At 39.4% G+C, this 20,641-nt stretch overlaps 1 protein-coding gene across 7 annotated transcripts in view; it reads left to right on the top strand.

Moving 5' to 3' along the window:
* The window catches only part of BANK1 (B cell scaffold protein with ankyrin repeats 1), a 143,564-nt gene extending 123,970 nt beyond the window's left edge, over window positions 1–19,594 (top strand). For 5 of the 7 annotated variants that reach the window (XM_040555592.1, XM_040555593.1, XM_040555596.1 and 2 more), the window contains 4 exons: window positions 6,685–6,753; window positions 8,611–8,795; window positions 15,426–15,475; window positions 18,374–19,594. In XM_040555592.1, coding sequence (XP_040411526.1) covers window positions 6,685–6,753; window positions 8,611–8,795; window positions 15,426–15,470 — 299 coding nt within the window. In that variant the 3' untranslated portion in view covers window positions 15,471–15,475; window positions 18,374–19,594. Of the gene's footprint in view, window positions 1–6,684; window positions 6,754–8,610; window positions 8,796–10,424; window positions 10,933–15,264; window positions 15,321–15,425; window positions 15,476–18,373 lie in introns of those variants that run through there. The other 2 variants (XR_005819417.1, XM_040555597.1) reach the window with 2 other exon arrangements.
* Window positions 19,595–20,641: the final 1,047 nt, after the last annotated feature.

Below are 20,641 nucleotides of genomic sequence, written 5' to 3'. Positions count from 1 at the left end.
GGCGCCCAGTATGAAGTACCTATGGGGTGCCGTGCTTCAGGCGAACACCATTATATAGCACGTTACTCACTCAGAGCAGAAATCCCATTGTTTTCAGTGGCTGCTAGGAGTAGTTAGAACTTCAAATTCCTCAGTGTGTCTAATAGCATCATGGTATCAGGGACTCGTGAGCCTGATTGCTGGGTTAAAAGACTTGTCTGGAGTTATGCCGGGGCTTTATTGGAGGGAGAAACCCTGTTCCACAGAGCAACTTCGAGTTACTCAACCAGAGGCATCCTTCCCCACTGCGCATTCACTAAATACCTTTTAAATTCTAAACCAAAGAATATTTCTGTAAGAAACAGGTTCTGTTAAAGAATGTTGCTGTAAGAATCAGGCTCTGAGTGAGCTGAAAGTTGTAAAACATAAATGTTCTAATAAGTTTGAGGTGGTTTCATTTATTCTGTTTTAAATTTTAATGAATGTGCAAATCACTGTAGTGGACACTGCTCAACAAACTGCGTCTTTAACAAACAGTGGGTACAGTTGTTGTTTAGACCACTGCAAGAATTTTGTTTTATGTAGAAAAGGCTCATCAACCGATGGAGCTGCACATTGGTGCCAAATAGCTCGCTGTCCAGATGGTGCGCACTCTTCGCATGCCCACTTTCCATTCCTTAAGTGCTTAGTGTTGCTTTGTAGGTTATTTCAGTGGGTTTTTTTTCAGTGGTGTTCTGCCAAAACAGCTGTTAAATAAATGTATGAAGGTGTTGTGCTTTCAGTTTACAGTGAAGTTTAAATACTCCCTATCGATACCACATTGACTGTGCTGCAAACCGAAGTCCGCAATACGTTCTCAGGACAGAAGCGTGAGCATCTGTAACACCTGGGGACCATTTCTGAAGTCTCACCTACCAGGAGTACCCTATGGTGTGAGGGTTACATTACTGTCCTGGATTGTTCTTTTACCTCTTGTCAGAGACCACCAGTACCAGAGGGGTTCTCCGCAATGTGGACACCTGCCCTACAGCAGCAGAAATAAAACTTCATGTGCCTTTGGTACTTTACAAACCTGTCACAAATCCCTGCAGCAGTGCATTTTCCCTCTGTGCACGGGAAACATTTTACCACGTTAGCTGTCTGTGGGACTTCACACCTGGGTTAGAAGACATGGAAAAAGTGTTTCCCATTTACTGTTCCAGAAGAGAATACCGTTTTCATTGCTCGTCAGAATCACTGGGCATACAGGAAGTAGCAGGCAATGGATATTTTTAAGGAGGCAGACTATTTTATGTGCAGATTGGAACAACATAAACCCAAATGCAATGGAAAAAAAATCTCCATTGCAGAATTGCTAGTGTCTTGGAAAGTTATCAGGCTGATCACTGGGAACTATAGCGATCACATCCTGAATTTAAAGTTCTTATTATGCAGATGGTTTAAATGCTCTGAAGCAGGGGTTCCCAAAGTGAAGCCTCAGAACCCATGCAAACTGCAAGACCTGTTTTTCCCAGAGAGGGTTTTTCTAGTACTTTCCTATGGTGAGGATAAAGTACTGCACTGCAGATGAATTTCATTATGTATCCCCAACTTAAGGATGTTTTTCCATGGAAAAAAAAATACTAGGAACCACTGTTCAGCTATCTTAGAACACCTTAGACTTTAAAGATCTGTTTAGGAACTAGTATATGGGCTTCATCTGTCATGGTGATTCAGTCAGATTTTTTGGTATCTTAACTCCAGTGGATTATCATATGTACTGAATAAAGCACACAGAGAGGAAATATTTCTAGGATGCAGCCTGACTGAAAAGCAGCCCATTCTGAATAGCATGGTTTTGGTCAAACCAGGTAGTCTTTTCCTTTTTGCTTTACTCTGCTGAAGAAAAATGGGACTGCAGAAATATATTCACGCTTTACGTAGTGGAGCAAATGTTCTTGAGTATATTGCTAGACTCCTTCCACCTTCCATAGTCCACTAAGTTAAAATGATGAGAAGAGCAAGAGTGGGAGCGTTCTCTTCACCGTGTATGGGACAGCAAGGACACCGACACCAAGTTCTGACCACCGCCGCCTTCTCACGCACTCTTTACCCTTTTGGTAAACAGCGTTCCAGTATTACTTTGGTTGTCTTGCCTCAGTGTAGGGGAACAGCCGCCTCTGCATAGTCTCTTGAGGTCCCTCCCTGACCAAGGTGTGATTCTAGCAGCTTTGGGCTCGTGTTCGGCAGAATCAGAATCTGACTGTGAATTGGGAAGAAAATTGCTGGTGAATGTGTTTATTTTTTGCGTTACTTTCACATTGTCATTACATGGTGATTCTTTTTAAAGTCATTTTACGTTTGATCTGAGAAATTGGGTTTCTCAGTCTTGACTCCCTAATTATGCAGCTGTGGAAGGTAGAGGCTGACAGCAAACAGCCTGTGTATGAGCTGTGATGAGCAGATCTGGCGCTGCAACTGCAAAACTCAGGCAGCGTGCCTTGGGCCTGTAATTAATGGAGCAGCCTGGCAGTGTGGTATTTCTATGAGTGTTGTTGACGTTGCTTAGTCTGTGTTCTGGTGCAGTGACTGCCGCGTGCCCTTACAGGTGTCATCACAATGTCAGACGATGTGTTTAGAACAGATCAGAGCTTCTGTACAAGTTTATGTCCTGGTTTTCCCACACCACTGCAGTTAAAAGTCTTTTCCCCTCACCTTCTGATGGCGTAAGTGCATTTGGACACCTGTGCCCCCATGACAGGACAGCACCTGGGACCTGAGCCCCCTTCGTTACCCTGCCCGGCACGGGTAACGCACTGCTCTTCTCCACGGCACGTGTTCCTGACTGGGCCGGTCATAAGGCATGCTGCTGCACTTCTGTTCGGTGCTCAGCTGTGCTATCCTGGAAAAATGCAAAAGGCCATACTACTTAGTGTCCCATCGCCTTAGCTGATTTCATGCTATGAATCACCAGAGTTTTTTGTTTTAATCTTAAATATGTGAACTATTTTGGGTACGTTTTAGGAGTGCTCCTTAATCATTTCAGTGTTGCATCTTTAGGGCTCTTGCTGAGTGATTCTCCGTGTTAGCAAACAAAACAGACAAAACAAAAGTGAGATCTAAAAGGATGTGAACCAACATCTGCATACTTTCCATCTCATGAATAATAAGCATCATTCCATTATATTCCTTCCATGGTATTCTCCATGTATTTGTCATCTCTCACTGTGCTACATCCAATTTACAATCTAACCTATACCAAATCTGTGAGTTTTATTTGTCTAGGTACTCTGCAAACACAGTTTAAATGTTAAGATGTTTAAACAAATGGAGTGGGCAAAGATAGAGTCTCTCCCAGCAACGTACCCCAGCTAGCACTTGTGCCCTCCTTTTTGCGTTCTTCCCATGATCATGACAGGCAATTGCGTGGCAACTCTAAAATGAGTGAAGCAAAAACCTACTAAAGCTGGAAGCTTTACAAACTCGCTGTAATTTGCAACTGAGCCGAGATCTGTTAATAACTGCAACCCTAGTGTATTAATTAATTTACCTTGTGTTTCTATGAAGATTTTGTTCCCCCTGGATTTTAATTTTGAATGTTTCCTAAACAAAACGGTCATGGCAATAGATAATTCAGTTTGGAATACCAGCTGAACGAGGCTGATGAATAGCTGCATCTTGAATTTCCCTTAGCAAACTGAATTCAAATTAGTGATAGTTACTGGTTGTTTTGCTGTCTCTCTTCTCTGTTGCATTTGTTCTGCCGAAAGTGTTGAGGAAGTAGGATTACACTGATGGCATGATAAGTTCAGTGTTCTTCCAGAGGGGGTCGGTTCATCAGCCTGGCTTTACTTGAATCGCCTGTGTAAGGTGCCAAACTGTTGTTTGGGTTTGAGAGACAACGTTGCTAATTCGGAAACATCCTTCATAGTTCAGACAGGTAAAGTAAAATCTAAATTAGAAACCATATCGGTGCCTCTTACTGATAGGAGTTGCCTGCTCTCATAATGTAACTTTTTCCACATTTTGATTGCCTGTGTTTTTAATTATCGTACTTCTGACTGGCCTATCACCAAGCTTTTTTTTTTTAATGTCATTGTGCATCTATAAATTCTTATCGTTACAACTCTGTGTTAGAATCAATTAATTCTGAAAATCAAATTCCTGTCTTTTTGTCTACCTGCGGCTATTGTAAAAAATTTGCATTCTCTCTTTCTAGGTGCTTTATACTCATCATAGTTTCTTGTACAGTTGTGTCATTAGAAAATGTTCTTCTTGATACAGAATTATGCACAAGAGGCTTAGATTTCAAATATTTCTAGTCCTTCTATTTGTGGGGATAACCATAAAATTATTAATCACATTTCAAGCCTCACAGTGTTATTTACCTGCATGTGCAGACAGCCTGAATCAGCATCAGTAACCAGTCTCACTGAGATTTAAAAAAAAATGAACACTGTTTTCTGGTTTCATATCCTACTGGAAAATAATGCAGTAGTTCCTTACTCATTTTGCTTTCCTGGAGAAACTGAGGTTGCATTACATTCCTAAAAAGTGTTCTTACTACCTAAGACATCAAAATGTATTTAGGGCATGCAAAGGACTTCATCTGTGTCCTGTAGCAAGTAAAGGGGGAGATATTGAACTTCTAGGTTTTGACGAATAAACATGTACAGGTATTTCGTCCAGTCACAATCTGATGAAAAATTTAAAAGGAGTCTTACAAATATTATTGAAGGTGCTTGTTAAGTTTTTGTTTTTTTTTTTAAAGAAAAAAAGCATAATAGCAGTACTGTGATTTTTTAATCAGATTTTCTATAGCAGAGGCTCTAAAATATAAATATATATATATGCTTGTTCATTTGAAGGACTATGGCATTCTGCCACCTAAAAAAACTGCTATATTAATATTGTTTTACTGAAGGAATAGTCACTCTTACCTTCCGTAAGAACAGAATGTGTCTCTGTACAAAACTATCAATTTCTTTCATTCCACTTACTGTATTCCAGCAGCTTAAAACTGACAGAACAGAATGTGGGAATGAAGGAGTAAATTGCTAGAGTCTTCCCTAAACCTGTGGCAGTGGTACAGCAGCATGTGCATACGCCAGGCATTCCAGAAACAGGAATAATTTGTTTTCATTTACTTCACCCACACTGAGTACTTGCTGCCAACTAAAATCATTTCAGCAAGATGCAGCACGTAAAGTGGCTTTAACAATTTTACTTTGAACAACTGGAAGAGTAATTCCATTTCTGATTACTCTGACACTGCAAAACTCAGCAGAAATTTCAAAGCCTATCAATTAAAGTACTTCCCAATCAGGGACATTGTTGAGTGTATCCCTCCTCTTCCTTATGCAGACAAATTGAGGCTGCTGGCATCACCTCAGTGTACTTTAATTTCCTCTCTTACAAGAGGATACTATTTCAAGTGTAGAAGAAAACACTGCGGCCACATTTAGCAGGATTCTTTGGGAATTATAGAGAGGAGTATTATAAATGTTAAAATCTATCAGTGTTAGGCTGAAACTAGGGCCATAACATTGACAGATTGTGCTGCCTGTCTCGTTCTTTTACGCTATCCATTTAACCCATCTGATAACATTTTCAGGAACGTGAAGTCCCCAGCTGTTGTCGTTCATCATCACCTCCCATACTCCCTACTCAGGGTTGGCTTGAGGACTTCATTCCGTCATTTAGAAAACGCTCGCAGGAATTGTTCCTTCCCACCTCTCTGTGTAGCAAGCACAGAGTTTGAATGGCCTCAATCCTCCATTTCACAAGTTTCGTGAGAGAAACTGAAGAATCGTACGTGGCAGCCTGAGCAGGCAGGCAAGGAGCAAACTGAGCTCCGCTGGGTTTCCTTGCTCTGCATGAGCAAGCAGCCGGGACGGCAGGGTGTGTGCAGAGCGTGCCATGCACACGGCTCTGTTGTACCATGCCTTGGTCCCAAAACAAATACTTGCTGCACTGAACTGGCACGTTTGTCAGTAAGATAACTTCACTGCAAGGAGTTACTCTACATTATCAGTTTGTTGTTTTGGGTTTTTTTTAGCTAAAATCAAAACTGAGACTTAAGAGGGCGAGGTATATATGACAGTAGGTAAGTCAGAAATGAAGCAGTTCCAGCCATCTGGGTTTTACTTTCGTTGCCAGCAAAAGTTTGACAGCAGCAGATTCCAGGGCAAATCCAAGCTGTCTGTACTCAAGGCACCTGACAGCAGTGGAGTGGTGGGCGAGGGTAAGGGAGCAGGTAAGCAGGCCTTGCTGTTCTTGGTGCCTGTATGAGCAAGAGAATACACGTGTGTATTCTTACTTAAGCATTGTCATTATTCTTGCCTGGTACTAGTGTTTTTCCTGCCTTAGCTTTTCGCCTAAATAAGATAAAGACTATAGTACGTGTCCATACCATGTGAAGAACTCTAAGATTACGTGTTGTTTTGTTTTGTTTTTTCTAAACAAGTAATGCTAATGCAACAATTTTATTTTCTTTAAAGCTTCTTGTCATGATATCTTGTAATATCAATAATCCTGCCATTCTGTGCAACAGAACAAATTTTCAGGTAATTAACATTAGACTGATGAGTGGGTTGAGAAGTACTCCAAGGCTAGAATAAGAAATTTATTCCAGCCTGCTTTCATGAGCCTCCATCCTTCTTTCAGAATGTGTGATGTCTTCTCTTAACAGTTTTGGTTAACTTCATTATGTTCTTAACTTTGTAGTGTTTCAGCAAAAGGCCACTCAGATGCCCAGTGACTACAACAAGATGTACTGCAATGTCAGGAGGCACGGTACAGAATTTAATTTAGCTCTTTAACTACCTTGATGTTTTTCAGTAGAACTAGTAGAGAATTGCTGTGACTTGATTTTGACTGATTTAGCATCTATTTTCCTGCACATGATTTATATCCTTAATGCTACTGCAGCATGAAGAGATTAAATTAAATAAAGAAAAATAAAAGTTACAGTCTTTTGGGAAAGATTTGTACGGCTAGAGTTACGTTATGCCGTTCTGTTTGCTTTCTCCATTGTGATTAAAAGCAAGAAAAGGAAGGACTGGAGGGCTCAGCTGCGCTCACTTAATTCCAGCTATGGAAAAGCAGCAGTGAGTGGAGCACAAGTTCTCTCCTGGGTGCCCCAGGATCTATGTAGAATGAATTACTAGTGGCAGCCTGGTTGTTATTTAGTTGTTGCACATCAAAACGTTGCTACCAAATTCCTTTAATGGTTCCCTAAAATAACTAACAATGTTACAGACAAAATGAATGAACGCTGAGTGAATATTTTTCTTACCTCTTCTTTCAACAAGTAGCTTATGAGGATTAACGCATGAAGAGCAGCATGCAATCGCCTATAAAGTTCTGCAAAAGGGAACTGGAGTTTCCCATGCTACTGACATCAGTTACCATGAACACTAAGCCACTGAGGAAAACAGTGCAGGACCTTCTAGGTCTTACTGCATTTCTATAGTTTTTAGTAACGGGGTATACTAGTATAGTAGTATAGGTAGCATACCTCAGCTAAAATTATATATATGTACATAAAACAGAATAAATTTTATGGGTCTGAGGAACCCCCCAGCAACTCCCATCATTTTGCTGGTAAGAAAAATGCAATTTTACTTAAACTGGTCTGATCTCCAAATTATCGTATCAGATGCACGTCATTGGGGTTATCACTCTGTCATATAGAAACAACTAGCAGAGATGGAAAAAAAAAATAGAGACTCACACCTAATTTGTCTTAGTATGGTATGTGATCAAAAGGAGGGAGTAGGAGAAGTCACAGTAGCTGGTTTTTTTTAATTTCCTTAATGTATTTTTCTTTGCCTGGTCCTTCTTCACTTAAAGATATCGGTGCACAACACAGCAGAAAAACTGACCCAATTAATAACTGTGGTTTAAACGCACAGCCTGGCTGCGCTCTCTGTGCAGTTTGAAACAAGTGCTTTATGTTACCTTTGCAACATCTGCATACAGAGATGTGTGCTGTCCCAGCCATTTCGTATCGATGTCCTGGAGATATACATGGTGCTACACCTCCCTGGACCGAGCTGTGCACCTGATAACGCACCTCTTCCTGACGTTTCCCTTCAGTAGTGCACCTGCATCATAATCTGTAGGAGGACTAGGTTGGAACAGCTTCTTGTCACTGCAGTGTATCTAATAATTATATTTGGGAAGAAAAAAAAATCATGTGAAATTTCATGATGCTTTCTGACCAAATTTCAACCCCAGCGTTTGAGAAATGTAATGTTTGAAGCTGGGGAAGAAGGAGTGGGGGGCATTGTGGAAATGTCGTGTCTTAACATGTCAATGATTTCCTTTAAAGTGTCTGGGCTATAGCTTTAGCACTGGAAGGAAATTCTTGTATGACCTGATGTTAATGGATCTGTGGATCAGGGCAATAGTAAGGAATGAAATGTTTAAGATGCTACTCTGCTGCCAATGACTAATGGTAGATACCTCATTGATTCATTGTATTTCCCTCATTGCCAAAAAAAAAAAAAAAAAAAAAAGAGGGAGAAAGAGAGAGAAAGGGGCAGGGAAAACCACCCTATAGATGGTGTGGTTTTAATTGATATCAGATTAGAGAGAATAGAAAGGAATGAAATGAGTTACTAATATATATCTTTTTACATTTTGTAGCAGCACACAGACGCCCCAGCGAGACAGTAGCTTATAGCACTGTGAAACACAACATCCCTGCTGAACAGGAAGAACTTATCCATTTGCAGAAACAAGTGAAAAAGGGGGCAATTTCTGTGGATGAAGCCCTTGACAAATTTAAACGGTGGCAGAATGAAAACCAGAGACTACAGTCTACTCTACAGGTATGAATCTGAACATTTAGGTTTCTTGATGGGAGTCTTGATCAGTTTGGAAAACAATCTTATGAATTTTGGCTCCTATAGATGAGGTCAAAAATGGAGGTTGTGATTTCTGGTGTTATGAGTGACATGCCTATCAACTCCCAAGGTTCTTGTTGCTTATGGTTCTGAATCTTAGAGATACCTGTTTCCACTATTACTTGATTATTCAAGAGGCTTCCTGGCATTATTTTGCCTAAATGTAGGTGCTGCTGCATTTGGTTAAAATCCCGAGTTAAATCTGTTCTCCTAAGACTTTTATTTTACGCTGTTAAGTGATGCATAGGTCTATGCATCTTTTATGAAACCACCAACTTTCTGTAGCTGAACAAAACAAATGTGCTATTGAATAGTGTCAGTTAACAGAAACGTAACTACTTCAAACATACATTGCTAATATATATTAACTCCAGCACGCTTTATGCCCATCTGAAAGTGTTGAATCTACTTGGTGAAATTCACAATTCTCAGAAATGCTCTTCAGCTCCTTTATATTCAATGTATGGAGTAAATGAAGGTGCACAAAAACAAGATTTGCAAAAGCCCACACAGTGAGTCACTGAGAGAATTGCATCAAAGCTAGACGATATGCTTAAGGAGAAAGGCACAGTGAGGAGCTTTGTTAATTACTTCTAACAAGACAGCTGGAAGAAGAGGTTATGCCCTCATTTTATATGAGGCCATGCATTAACAAAAATATTTTCTTGTTGTCTTTTAAGTACATTAGTAGAAGGAGAAAAACCAAAGCTAGTCTGCTGCTCAGTGGAGTGGGAGAGCTATCAGACGCTGCTCGCAAGGAGAGATTAAATGCCCTTTTTGTTTGCATTTACTGAAGAAATCATCTTCAACTGACAAAGCTTTTTGTCAGTGCAGTGGAACACTTAATAGCAAAAGTGCAGGGACCTGGAACAGCTTAGGAGCGCAGCGCCCAGACTGCGCACCAGCAGCACAACACGAGCTGTTTGGCGGCAGTGCAAGGGTACGGGGGTGGCCCCTTCTGGGTCTACCTGCGGCAGTGCGCTGTCAGTCCAGGGGGTTACTTGGGGAGGTCTAATCTGTGCAAAGATTTATTTATTTATTTATTTAACCTGAAGATGCCTGTATTTGAAGGGAAGATTTACTTGGCTTGGTTTAACTGCTTAAGGGAAAAACTGTGGTTTATACCCCCGGTTGCATGTCTGACTTTTAGTTTGTTTGGTACCATAGAAAACTGTTTCACCGTTACCCCAGTGTGAACATAATGAATTTACTTCATGCTAGCACTGTAGTTGTCTGGTCTTCACTGGGATTTTGAGGGGAAAAAAATCACTTGTCCAAAGCAAAAAATAAAAACCCAAAACTCTGTAATCTAACCCCAGAATCAATACAACTCACTGATGGGGAAAAAAAAAATTCCACAAGACTCTTGGGAATAAATGCTGAAATTAACATCTACTTGTAGCACATAGTAGATATTTTTCTGCCTTTTAAAATGATTTTTCTGGAGAGAGAAGTTTGGTGTTCAGAATGTTAGAGTCCAGCTTGTTATAGTTACTCATTATTTCTACAGCAAACTTCTGTTATTGATTTCTGCTGTTTGTTTTTTATTTAAAGGAAACAATGTGCCACCTTAGAGAAACCAGTATTGAAAACAGACTAGGAAAGGAAAACTTGCATGTTAAGTTACACTTTCTTTTGGCTTTCAAAACACCAAAGACTTGAGCTGTTAATAAATACACTGCAGAGGTCTCATCCAAAGCATAGGCAGACTTTTGGATCAGGCATGGGATTTGTAATGCGCATATTCTGCATCTTTCCACATTTATTTTAGTGTAATCGGTCCTTCAGCAGGGTCAAGATTTCATCCCAAAGATGAGCTCAGTGAGAGTTAATGGGGCAGAAAATTTAACAAGTCTTCGTGGCTCAGCTTTTCTGTAGTTGCTATTTCCTACTGCTTTGTCATATTAGAGTAGATGATTTCTTTATGACAATTTACTTGATGACTTCAGTATTTTATTTGTAAATCAGCTATCAATTTGCACTTGCGCGTTCTTGATGAGCTTTCTATTGCTACAGCAGTTCACAATTGTGACTCATTAGTAAAAGCTATGCCATTGGTCATTTAAGATGTTTTTTTTCTCCCCTTTGTGAGGCTCAGTATAAATCACCTGTATTTCCTGCAAATGATTTTCTCGTATTATTTTGAAATATTAGATGGCATTGGCTTTAGGCCTTTGAATTTTGTAAACTTTAATATGTGCAAGTTCTTGGAGGGGAAATGTAGTGTTTCTTTTTTTACGTTGGACTTAGTACAACCTTTCTATTTAAATAACCAGCTAAATATGTTATTTCCTTACTGCAAGAGCAAAAACTAATCCACAGGACTGCTTTCATTATTCTATTAGGCAGTGTTGTATTTACATAGACTTGATAGTTGAGATACTGTAATTAAGGGAAACTCTTGCTGGCCCAGTGGCAGAGTTGCAGTTCAGACTGTTTATATTTATTTCAGCTTTAATCCAAGTCCTCCGTGGTCTGTAGGGGCCCAGCATCATGAGTAGGCCGAGTCCATCAGCCATCACAAGGCGCTCAGAGCCTCAGGACCTGGGATTGCCACATCTGTTCCTAAAAGCTGTTTTCTGTAGGCAAAGCAAAGCTTGCCATGACACGAGGGCAACTGTTGGAAACCATTTGGCTGTAGGGTTTTATTTTAAGGCCACATCAATCATGTTGCTGGTGCTGTCCTCTCTCTCCAGAATCCAGTTAGTTAGTGAATCATACCAGCAGAAATGTAGTATCAACACCAGAATTTAAATTTTTCTGTAACAATAATGCTTGTATTATCCAGTAACTCAGATAATGATCACTGTGTTCCCTTCTGATCCTAACCTCCCTGCCCTCTGTTATGCCATTTTATTTCCTGTGATGAATATAAAGCAGAAATATAATATAAAGCAGAATTACAATGGGAAGAATAATTATGTAGGCCCCTCTCCTGTCCAACAGTACACGTATTATCAAAAATTTAAATTCTTGAACCTAAGAACTTTTAACAGATGGAACTCTACAGCTAGAGGGATATTAATGACAAGAGTAAAGAAAGATCTCAGAAAAGCAATACCTAAGTCCAGACAAAAATAAATTGCCTGAAACAAAAATAACAATTGCATTCTTTTCTCTTCAGTAATTCCTGAGGAAAGCAGACCTGAAAGCATTCATTGCAGAGACTTTTTGTACCACATGCCATTTAATGGAACTGTATGCATGATAGCTAGTAGTTAGATTTGTTTAACAAATTCTAGTTCTTACCTCTGTATACAGACTCCCCAGCTGTACCTTTAAAAACATGGGACTACCTCCAAGTTCCATGTTTGAAATTAGGATTTAGAGATCCATTGTCCTAGGCTGTTTTGAAGACTTGATTTAGCATTTAAACAGATCCTATCAAAAGCCTGTTAGAAACGGAATTTGATTTTTATTTTAATGAGAGAAAATTTCTGCTATAAGTAAGGAACATAATTTTTAGTTTCTTGATAAGTTTGATCTTGCTTCCACTGTAATGAAAGTTATTAATGAGAGGAGCAGTCATTTTAGTCTTCCATTATAACATTTGATACTATCCTGAAGTCTATATCTCATTTTGCAACAGTTTAACATAGGACTACCTAACACACACATACAAAAAGACTGCAAAGCAAAAGGAAATTCTGTCACTCTTGGAGTGAAATAGCTACAAAAAAAAAAAAAAGGCAACAATAACTATTTTAAGAACAACTATATAAGGACTAAGCATATAGAATGTTCATTTGTGGAAAAGTACAGACAGGCAACAATTTATCTCACTACTATACAATAAATACATGGTCTAATCTATAGGCATTGATAATACCTTATCTCTTTTTTTTTTTTTTGCCAAAAAGACAGGTAAACCAGCCAACAGAACAACAGCAACAACAAATTTTTAGTAAAATTTCATGGAAGTACAGAAATGATTTGGGGACCAAAGCTCCATTTTCAAATGTGAACAACTTAGATTTTTTTTCAGACATTTAAGGTTTCTCTTGGCACCTTTCCTGAAACCGCTGTAGTGCTGAACTAGAAGTAGTCTACTGCCTATGGGAAACTTTATCTGTAAGTTAGGCACGTACATGACTTGGAAGGCCACTTTTCCAACCGTGAAATACCGCGGGACAAGAAAGACGAGAGGGGATAACAGGACTGAAACAGTTGAACTGATGATCTATGTCTCAGCATTTGAAATCCCCATAGGTCTCCTGTGGCAGACAGGTTACCGAACCAAGAAAGCCAGAAGGCTCTCACAGCATGGTGGATGCATCCTGCTGCTGTAGGGTCCCACAAGGGCAGGACAAGCATCCAAACATGGTTAGACTTCAGCTTGCTCCGTGGTAACTGATTCCTTGCCCTTAAGCATAAAGCAAAACTCTAGTTGCATGGGTTTGTGCTTGTCCCTGAACAGAACAAATGGCAGCAGCATAAATAACATCTACATGAGGATGATGAGACAAATTTCCTTTAAAGTCCTAAAAGAGCGTAGCTTTTACATGCATGCTGTGTCCATATTCGTAACACACACCTATTTTTAAAAAACCTACACAGTGCCTACCTGAATCTTTTAGACATTTGAATTACCTGTACAAATCTCACTTAGCTGTTTCTGAAAATGAGATTTAAAAATCTGCCTTCTAGTGCAGTTACATTATGGCTCCTTATGTGCCACATCCCACAGATTTAGTCATCCGGCATCTAAAAATAAATACAAAATTGCAGAAACTACATAAGATGCTTTGAATTGCCTGTACATAGTTATCCCCTCATAGCTGATCTCTGGAACCTGGAACTAGGTCTTGTTTTAGGGATACTGATTTGCATTGTATAAGATTCCCCATCAAAACTGGGAATAACTGATAAGCTGCTCTCCACTCAGCACAGCAGGAAGAACTGCTTCACTGCTGGGTGATGAGCAAGGCAAAGGCCACAGAAGACAAACGATAACTCAGGTGGACTTTAGAAAACTAATGCTACATTATGCAAATATTAAGCTCGGCCTTTAAAAAAAAAAAAAAAAAAAAGTAGTCAGCAACCTAATAGTTCTAAATAAAGGCAGGCCTTGGGAGGCATGCAGAGTCCTCCAGTGACAAATACACCTGTGGGACAAACAGGCCATTCAGACTCTGCAGCTGTTCCAGTCTTGGAATCCTTGTCAAGACTGGCAGGGTAGCTGGTCTGCTGTGGAAGGCAAGGAGTTTTTTCCAATGAGTTTTTCACAGGGAACAGAAGTGAAACTAATTTATTTCATAGGTGAGCTATTAGCTGTTGATCAGTAGGTACTTACACACTTGGTCATTACTGGTGTCTCTCTGTCACTGAGAGTGGCCTTCATATCCAGAAGAACAACTTCACTGCCTGCTGCTGTGGACTGTTGAGTACAGACCCGCTCCTGTAAGGCACTGTGCACAGCCAGGTCATCCCCTGCCGTAAAAGCAACCTTCAACAGAACTTCTTCTTACAGATTCTGATATCCACATTCGTAGACGCCTATGACTGTAAAGCAGACAGTAAAGTTTAATTAAGTTTGCTCAACCAGCTGCCAAAGACCAAATCTCTTCCTCAGCCTCATCCAAAAACCACCTAGAAGAGCACTATGTAGCTTTCACAAACCGTCAGTTTATTGATTAGCTTCACTATCCCCCCAACGTCTGGCTTCATTCCTCAACCCCTCATCAGCACCTTGCTTTTAGTCCAAGTTGCTTGCAGAGTGCTTATTCATCAGTTGACACCGCTCCAGCTTGCAGGTGGCATCTAAGGAGACATTTCCCCAAAGCAGCACTTAATCTGGAGCCTGGTGGCCAGTAGGAAGATGAGCAATGACAGACCCTGATTTTGACATCTGGAGCCATGGGAACTCAAACTTCCTTACTGAACTCTGTTAGCCAAGTTTAAATAACTCAGCGTCCTCAAGCATATATTAACTTTTGTAATATGGCACTGGAGTGTGTTGGAGTCATAGAAATTTTTTTTTTTTTATTTTATGACCTCAACAGGGCTGCCAGTCTTGTAAATATGTATTTGTTGTCAGTTTATGATGCTGTCCATTGGACTCGTGAAGTGACATCTTTCGCCTGGTTTATTTCCACTTTCTTAAGTATTTTTTAGCTTCATATGATGCTCACAGTTTAAAAAAAAAAATCAGTTTCCTGCCCATTTGTCACCAAATCAGGTCAAACCATTAGCTAAGGAATTCAGAAAAACAACTGGATATTCCATGTACTTACTCCTCAGGCCTTGCTAATTTACTTCACCATCACAAATGCACATCTTTACACCACCAAAAGAGGCCAGCCGTGCTGTTAAAAGTACAAAGCCCACCTCATGTCATTCTCCCACTCAACACTCACCTATTTTTGTGGCTGCTCTCTTACTCCTCTGCTCCCAGGGACGTGTGCTGTATTCACATTTGAAGGAAAACACATAACAGGCGACTCACCCTAGGTATGTGTTTTGAGAATTATTCAACTTTGAAAGACGTTCTGTACTGGCCTAATTTATCACTGATATATACAGGACTATTCATTAATTGCATCTCCTTCTTTTTAGCGTCCGACAAGGACCCCAACAGACAAGGAACAGATGCCTAATTAACAGAGGTAAGAGCATGTATACAAACACACACAGACATTATTCGTCATGGAAACTAATGCTTGTGGAAGTACTTTTCATCAGAGTGCATTCACATAATAGAATGGAAGAGCATCTCAATCAGAGGTCTGATTTCACAAGATAAACATAACCAGCAGACATTCTGGTTTATATTAGAACTTACTTTTGTCAGGCTTCAACCTATTCTTGTTACCGCAGGGCAAATTTGCAAGCAGTTAGACACTCCACTAAAAGGCTTACAAATAAAAGCTATATTAGAGCGTAGCCCTACATACAGAACACACTAGCAGTATCAAACACTGAATATTTAAATAAAGTTGTACAGATGCAAAGAAGTTATATAGAGCTGTACAGAAATGCTGATTAACCCAGAGACAGTGGTCATTTAAGTGCTTGAAAACTTACTGGTGGTGATACAGTCTCCATGAACAGCAGAATTTTCTGATGTTTGTTAGTGATTTTGACTGTCTTGCTTTCGGGCACCTAATGAGATCTCTAATAGTTTCATTACTATTTGCTACCTGTGTCCTTCCACATATAATCACATAGCAGTTTTAAAACTACATGTCTGCCATTCATTGAAAATACATCATTAGGCTTGCTGCTAAGAAGTAAATAAATATTTTACAGCATTTATTATTTTTGCTTGTTTATTGTTTGTATATTTTAATCAATTCTGTTTTCAGCCTCTGTGCTGAGAACCAGGTTACCAGGAACTGAACTTAGATCACCAGCTGAGGTTACAGACCTTGTGAATTACCTTGCATTCATTCTGAGCATTGGCTATAGTGAAATAATCACCTGGAAAATTTACCTTGATAATCCCTCTGAAAATGAAGGAGCACACAAACTTCCTTTTGTACAGAAGGATGATTGCCATTAAAAGTTTAAGGCCAAGAACAAGGATGTCTGCATCCTGTTAGTGTATGCGCAAATCTTGTCTTTGAGATCTTTACCAAATTTATGATACCTTGAATAGTACGTGAATAAGCACTGAATTTCTTCGGTTTGTTGATCTCTGCAAGAATAGTCTGGACTGAGTAGCTCCTAAAGTCAGTTATATTTCTTCTGCATCTTCCTTTCCTTTAGATGAGTTTAGGCCCTGATAGGGATACTGAAACTTTAAAAATGGAAATTGTAGCAGTGAGTAGTATTTTGAATTTTTCATTATTAGAGTTATAAAAGGAACTAAATAGGATTTGTTCACAACAACAAAATGATACAACTTATCCCTGAAGGCGAATATAATAAAGGCTTGTTAGCTAAGTTATTTTGATTCAATTTGCTTCTCCAGCTTTTCCAAGTCTGCAGAACAGCACATTATTACTGGTGTAGCATTATTTTTGTGGCACTGAAAGCGGATAAGCTTCAGTGAGGTCTTTGCTGCTGCCCTTCTCTCATGTAAGAGGGGAGGGCAATTTCTCCCTATGAGAACTGTATTCCCATGTCTCATCACTGGAGCCTGATGCTCTTCTGCTCACTGGAGTACAGTGCCTGCACCATAAAACAGGTACCTCCATTCCTGCTGCTTATCTTCTAAATCTGTTCAGGCCTCTCCAAAATTCTTACAAAACTGAAAAAAAGCTAGTTCTCTCGCATGACCTGAAAATGAAAAAAAAAATCTACTCCCTCCCTTTTCAACAGGCAGCTCTGCTCCTACATGGGATTTCCTAACTGCTCTTTCCTTGAGTGGGGCTGAAGTCACCTACACCAAATAGCTAAAAAAGCTCCGAAGGCTAACAGCCCTGAAGCTGGAAAGAACTGTTTTGATGAAAAACTTAGTAATAGCAGAGGTGCTTATAAATTGCAGATTGCTAAAGTGAGATGAATCATTCAAGGGGGGAGGGGGAACTACCCCTGGGGTTAGAATAGGTGATTTCTGTTGCTTTTAAAAATCATCATGTGGGAGACAGAAGGTGAATTAGATGTGGGAGAACTTGCAAAACACAATTTATCCAGCACATTCTGTAAATTGCTTGTGAATTATCCATGCCAAATTCAGAGGACCTCCTCTTCTGCAAAATATGGCCTCTCTATAGCTTTCTTGCTGTTTTTTTGTCTCCAGATTGGTTCAGAGGAGTTACAATACAATAGCATTAAAGATACTTTTGAAAAGCAAAGCCTTATAGAGCCACCTGTGCCATAACTGTAAAGCAGCAGAATAGCCCTGGCAAGATTTTAAAAGCTTGGTGGTTTGGGGGTTATTTTTTCCCTCCCTCTTTTAAACCACTTACAGAAATATCATATTAATAGAAAAATAACAAGGTTTGAAAGGAAATGTTCATTTGCGTAGACCAAAAATATGCATTTAAGGTGAAAGTCTAAAATTCTCTGAGAAACTGCATGTTTGAAATTCATGGTTTTAGTAGAAACCTAACACTCCAGTATTCTTTGACAAAGCAATGAAATACAATCTGTGTACAGCACTTAGGAGGACTGGACATTTCCTGAACAGATAAAGAATTTTAAAGAAAAAAGAGTCTGGTGACAGTCCAGTACAAACAACTTCATACTGCTGTATTTCCTTACGAGAAGTTGTCCAGAAATTTTTGTTTGATTATTAAAAAAAAAAAAAAAAAAAAAAAAAACGCAGATAAAACATGCAAATACTACATTTCTATTGGTAATATCATCGTTCTGCAAACAACTCCAGCTCAGAACTTCTGGGCTATGTTGATTGCACCTATCCACAGGTCACCATACTTTCTTGTGCAATGAGAGAGGAGAATACTGGAGCTGATACTCCAGTATGCTGCTGCAGGTGGATCTAAAGAAGTAGACTCTTGTTGCGAGTCCCTCATGCTCATTTCAACAAATACTGTGTTTGATCTGTCTAAAACACCACAAACAGCCCATTCAGTAACATTTCTCATTATTTCTTACAGTGCAAATCTCCAGCTTTCCTCTGTTTGACAATCCCCACGTCTCCAAGTGGTGTGCACCCCAGAGAAACTCAGCCTCCAGCAAGTACCGCTGCGCCCATCACACCTCCAGTGTCTTGGAATCACGCACCTGGGCCAACTCTGGAAGAAATCCAGTATCACAAGAGCAAATTAGTAAGACTCCTTGTAAAGTCACCCCTAATTCAACACCCTTTCTTTGCTGATTTTTCTCTCCAGATTGACAGCTGAAGATATATATGAAGATATATTGTGTGCTTTGGTTAATTGTTTATAAACTCATTTCAGTTTTTCAATAATGTTCAAGAGTTGTTTAAAAGGAGATTTTTATGCACAAAAGAGAAAGAATATGAAAAGTTACAAAGATTATGAAGTTATAATACACAAAATTTAGTTTTTGCTTTTCATTAATACATTTCTGTATAAACTTTGTATATAAATTTGTCTTTCATAATACTAATAATTGTACTCCATCGTAAGCTTAAAGAATTATGTTCAAAGTGAAGCTAATTTCTAAAGTCAAACTGTATAAATTAAAAATGTAAATCAGTACTAATTATATACTACCGCATTAAAGTGATTACAAAAAGTGTGTTTAAAGGAAACTGTGCTTTGTTTAATAAGTTGCCTAAGATAAATGATACCCAGAACAGAAAAAAAAAAACTCTCTATTGCATTTACACATTATAAATAAAGGAATAAACTACAATTAATGGGTATAATAGCCTGCGTTCACACAGTGCGATATTCCAACATTTAAGTGAACATGTGATGATACAAGGAGGATGCAAGAAGGCTTGCTTATACACAAAAAAGGAGAAAAAGATCACATATGCAACTTGCAGAAGGTAAAAGAATACTTTAAATTTCAGATAAGCAGTAGCTTAAAGAGACATCTCCCCCCCTTCGTTATCTGCGCTTTGTGAAAACAGTCTTAAAATACAGGTAAGCATAGTGTTGTCCAAAGAAGCCCCACAGAGATCAGTCTTTGCTAGTCCATTAGTAGTACGTTATTCACTGACATCTTTAGGAACCTGAGCTGGTCATAGCGAGCCTCCCCTCAGGCTCTCAGTACTCTGAATCTCTGCTTCACATGTACTAAGAGATGCTTGCACTTACATTTCAGTTAGGAAAAACTGAAAACTCCTTTATAATCAGAAACCTTGAAAATATGCACAAATCTTGCTCCTGAACTACATGTTAATTTGGAAGGGGGGGGGGGGGATTTGATGTTCAGGCTTATGAGCACTGAGGGTCACATTTCCTCAATTTCAACAACTCATTGTGCCAAGACCCATTACAAATAAAAATAAGCCAGAGAGACAATATTGGGATTTTATAATAATGAGAGAACCTTGCAGAGGAGAGTTAGCGTCCACATATGGTTTTATGCTAATTAAAATTCTATTTTAAATGGGCTGATTAAACATTTTCAGGAAATTATCTGTTCTCTGGGGAAACCTCCCATTTCTGTTAGAAACACTCCCACAAATACTGCAGATGTATTGCTATGAAGTTATAAATATTCAGTGACTGCTGTATTAATGTGGCAACACAGCTTTGTATTCCATACAAAGGCTTCTCTTGAGCTATTTGAGCCAGAGCAAAATCCTTGAAAAGTATAATGTCTCCCAGATCTGGAAATAGAGTCAGTGCCTGCGAACTGAGGGACTTGAGATTTTCAGGCTTTATAGGAGCAGAACTCTGAGGTTTTAGACTTAACTGGCCATGTAGAAAAGGACTGGGCAAAATTATTTGAAAATCTAGATGTGTATAAGGCATTACTTTTTCTTTTAAGAAATTCCCCATCCTCCCCACACACACACACACACACACACACACACAAAAAAAGCATGTATTCTTATAAATCGAGCTAGTCAGTGTGTCCCCTGGCAATCATTCCCAAGGAGGCCAAATATAAACTGAAGAAAATAATACAAATCACGAACAATTTTTTCAACTGGGTACCTGGAGTTTGCTTCTGTAGTGAAGGAGATGATGGGACCTTTCCAGGGTCAGTCCTCATGGACCTCCAGGCCGGATCCAGCTCCTCTCTGGGCTGACAGGTGAGAGGCAGTGGCACAGCGACTCATTTGCCTCTGTAAGAGGGCACCATGAAAATGCTGAGATTTCAGGTCAATAGTAAGAAACTAACAAAACTAGAACTTTCAAAAAACAGAGCACAGAAACTTAGATCAAGGAAATGTTTCAGGCTTACGAAGGGTGTGTGTGTATTTGTGTCTGTAACAATTT

The sequence above is a fragment of the Cygnus olor genome, chromosome 4 (assembly GCF_009769625.2).
Source record: "Cygnus olor isolate bCygOlo1 chromosome 4, bCygOlo1.pri.v2, whole genome shotgun sequence".
In the NCBI taxonomy this organism is placed as follows: domain Eukaryota; kingdom Metazoa; phylum Chordata; class Aves; order Anseriformes; family Anatidae; genus Cygnus; species Cygnus olor.
The sequence above is the reverse complement of the archived record's forward strand: the minus strand, read 5'-3'. Positions and strand labels throughout refer to the sequence as shown.